The sequence below is a fragment of the Etheostoma spectabile genome, chromosome 8, assembly GCF_008692095.1.
Source record: "Etheostoma spectabile isolate EspeVRDwgs_2016 chromosome 8, UIUC_Espe_1.0, whole genome shotgun sequence".
Taxonomy (NCBI): Eukaryota; Metazoa; Chordata; class Actinopteri; order Perciformes; family Percidae; genus Etheostoma; species Etheostoma spectabile.
In genome coordinates, this window is record NC_045740.1 from 14,382,431 (window position 1) to 14,385,176 (window position 2,746).

The 2,746-nt window shown below is 37.0% G+C and overlaps 1 protein-coding gene across 13 annotated transcripts in view; it reads right to left on the minus strand.

Moving 5' to 3' along the window:
* ppip5k1b (diphosphoinositol pentakisphosphate kinase 1b) overlaps window positions 1–2,746 on the minus strand; it is a 66,435-nt gene that overhangs the window by 47,366 nt on the left and 16,323 nt on the right. For all 13 annotated transcript variants that reach the window (XM_032523650.1, XM_032523647.1, XM_032523644.1 and 10 more), the window contains exons 10-11: window positions 1,016–1,117; window positions 82–168 (exon numbers count right to left, since the gene is read on the minus strand). In XM_032523650.1, the coding sequence (XP_032379541.1) occupies window positions 82–168; window positions 1,016–1,117 (189 nt within the window). The remainder of the gene's footprint in view (window positions 1–81; window positions 169–1,015; window positions 1,118–2,746) is intronic.

Sequence of the window (2,746 nt, forward strand, 5' to 3'; positions counted from 1 at the left end):
TTAAACAAGAGACCAAATATTTAAAATATATTCTGACAGAATAAGAAAGAGACATCTTAATGCTGAAGCCAAGAGACTTACAGAGGATGTCGGACCTCCATTTTCATCTTTTGCTTTGGTGTGCGATCTCCATGGCGGATAATGGCAATAACACAGCGCAACTCCATCCTGAATAAGGTAAAGGAAAATTAAAATGTGGCAGAAACTCTGTTATTTCACCATTGCACCTCAACAAATGTCCAGTAAGACCTTTTCCAAGCCTGAACATCACTGTCCACCATTAAGAGTGTCATTAAGAATGAGAAACCAAAGGACACTTAGACAAATTAGCGTTTAAGCTATAGTGCTCAGTTTCTTTCTTCCCCATGAGGATTTCTAAGTAACAACAACAACACTGTAATTGCATCCACATGATACAAGCCTTCCTTGATCGCACACCACCCCTCCTCCATGCAGTTGCTTGTAACCAAGGAGGACATGGAGGATTAAAAAACAAGACGGACTCTTCACAAGAGGTAATTATGTTCACTCGAGTTTCTGAGGGCGAAAGTCGCCGGACGACACCAAATTCTAAACGTAGCAATAATGACAAATAGAGAGAGAGTTTTATGGAGCTGATTAGCTTTGAATCAACTCATTTTGCAATAGCTTGAATGTAACAGTTGTATATCAATATAAAGAAGTTACGCACTAAAGCTTTAAGTAAATAAATCACAATAAAATAATACATTTTAAAACGGAGCATTTATTTAACATGGAATTTAGATATATATATAATCTGTTAAAATACAGCTATACAACATTAAATACCTTACTAAATGAATCTTTTAACTCCACAAACCTTTAAGGATTTTGAAGACATAGTTCACACAGACATACTGTATAGTTAAAGTCATATCGTCTCATATATGGTATGTCGTATCATATGCACAGTAGTCCACAGATCAGTCCATCTTCCCTTTCACCACTTAGCGGATCCTTTTTTTTTTTTTTTTTTTAAAGCTTTTTTACGTACATGGTTCCTGAGGTTGTTGGGACGATTGGGATGTCTTCAGCTTCCATGGGGATGGACCAAGGGATGTGGAACTGGGGGGCCAACTCCCTCATGACCATGTTGCTGTTGAGGCAGAGAAAACAATAAAAGACTTAAAAGGATGAGTATGTAGGATTGAGTGACATCAAGTGGTGGGGTCGCACCCCGCCCCATCCCTTTCCAAGCATGTAGTAGAGCCTACTGTGACCTTCATACAACGTAAAAATGCTTAAGGTCCTCTTTATATCCAGTGTTTGGTTTGTCCATTCTGAGCTACTGTAGAAACATGGTGGTGCACCATGGCGGGCTCCGTGGAAGAGGACCCGCTCAATATGAAGGGCTCGCTCTAAGCTAACAGAAACACAACGATTCATAGTTTTAGGTCATTATACACAAATGAAAACACTAATAAATATATAATATATATATATATATATATATATATATATATATATATATATATATATATATATATTATTTTGCAAACTGCAGACTGTTGCTGCTGTCAGCATTTTAACCATTTTGTTAAATCCAGCTACTAAGGCAACGTAACGTTCTGTGAGAGATGCGTCTGGGGAAAAAAAAAAAGTCCCGGGACCAAAATCTGTATAGTGTCTTGAGATAACTCTTGTTATGAATTGATACTATAAATAAAATTGAATTGAAAATGAACCGTTTACGTTTACGTTTACAGGTGCCCTATTGGCACCAAGTTTCCGTACCCAACCCTAGAAAAGACTAACTATAAAGTAAAAGTAAACATGCCATTAATTCTGCAGGCTGTTAATTGTGCCAATCAGTTTTATTTTAATAAATTTCATTTAAAGTTTTGTCTTAGATTTTGTTTTTACTGAGATATGTTGTGCAACCAAAAGTAACCCGGTGTATTAAGGTACGGTAATCTAAACATCTTGGACCAACTGTTTGCTTTATTATTTTAAACTCAAACTACCTACTTAGTTGCTATCAAGATGCTGTACTTCAGATAGTTTCATAATTTTTCATAATATTAATCTCAACTTCCCGTTTGCACAGTGCCCCCTTCTGTTTTGTGCACATGAAAAAGTTCATGAAGAGATCCTGCACTAGTGAATGCTACCTGAGCGTCACGACTTACATTACAGTCATGCTCGTTTCCATTACTGGAGAGAAGCTGCATTTCCTGTGTCTCTCTATTTGTAAAATGTATGTTTGTTAGTTGTAAAGCTTAGGTTTTACTTTGCCTGGAAGGAGAGGTGATAAATCAGTAACAAACTAAGATGTAAAACTGACTAGACCCGCCGAGCTGTCTAGAGGTGTGGATGAATTACAACATGACAGCTTCAAGGCAACTTTAAAAAGGTACAACAACTGACAGCTCACATTGACATATAGTGTGTTTCTTGAAGACTTTGATTTGACAAGATTACAGTGTCTATTATTTTCATTATTGGTTACTGCAACTAAATGGTTTTATTATAGAGCCCGACCGATATATTATATCGATTATATATATATAAATTTCTGGTTGTGGTCAACTAGCGGGGCTAGCTTGATCAGACCTGCATGTCACGTGGACTAGCAACAAACTCTGTACATCTAAGAACAAGTAAATCAGTGTAAATTACATTAGATCAGACACAGACTTCTGTAGTAGAGAAGTGTTATGTTTCCAGTGTCGTGGCTCTGATAGTTGGGGCAGATGGACCCCTTGTTTCTTTAGGCTAACTATAT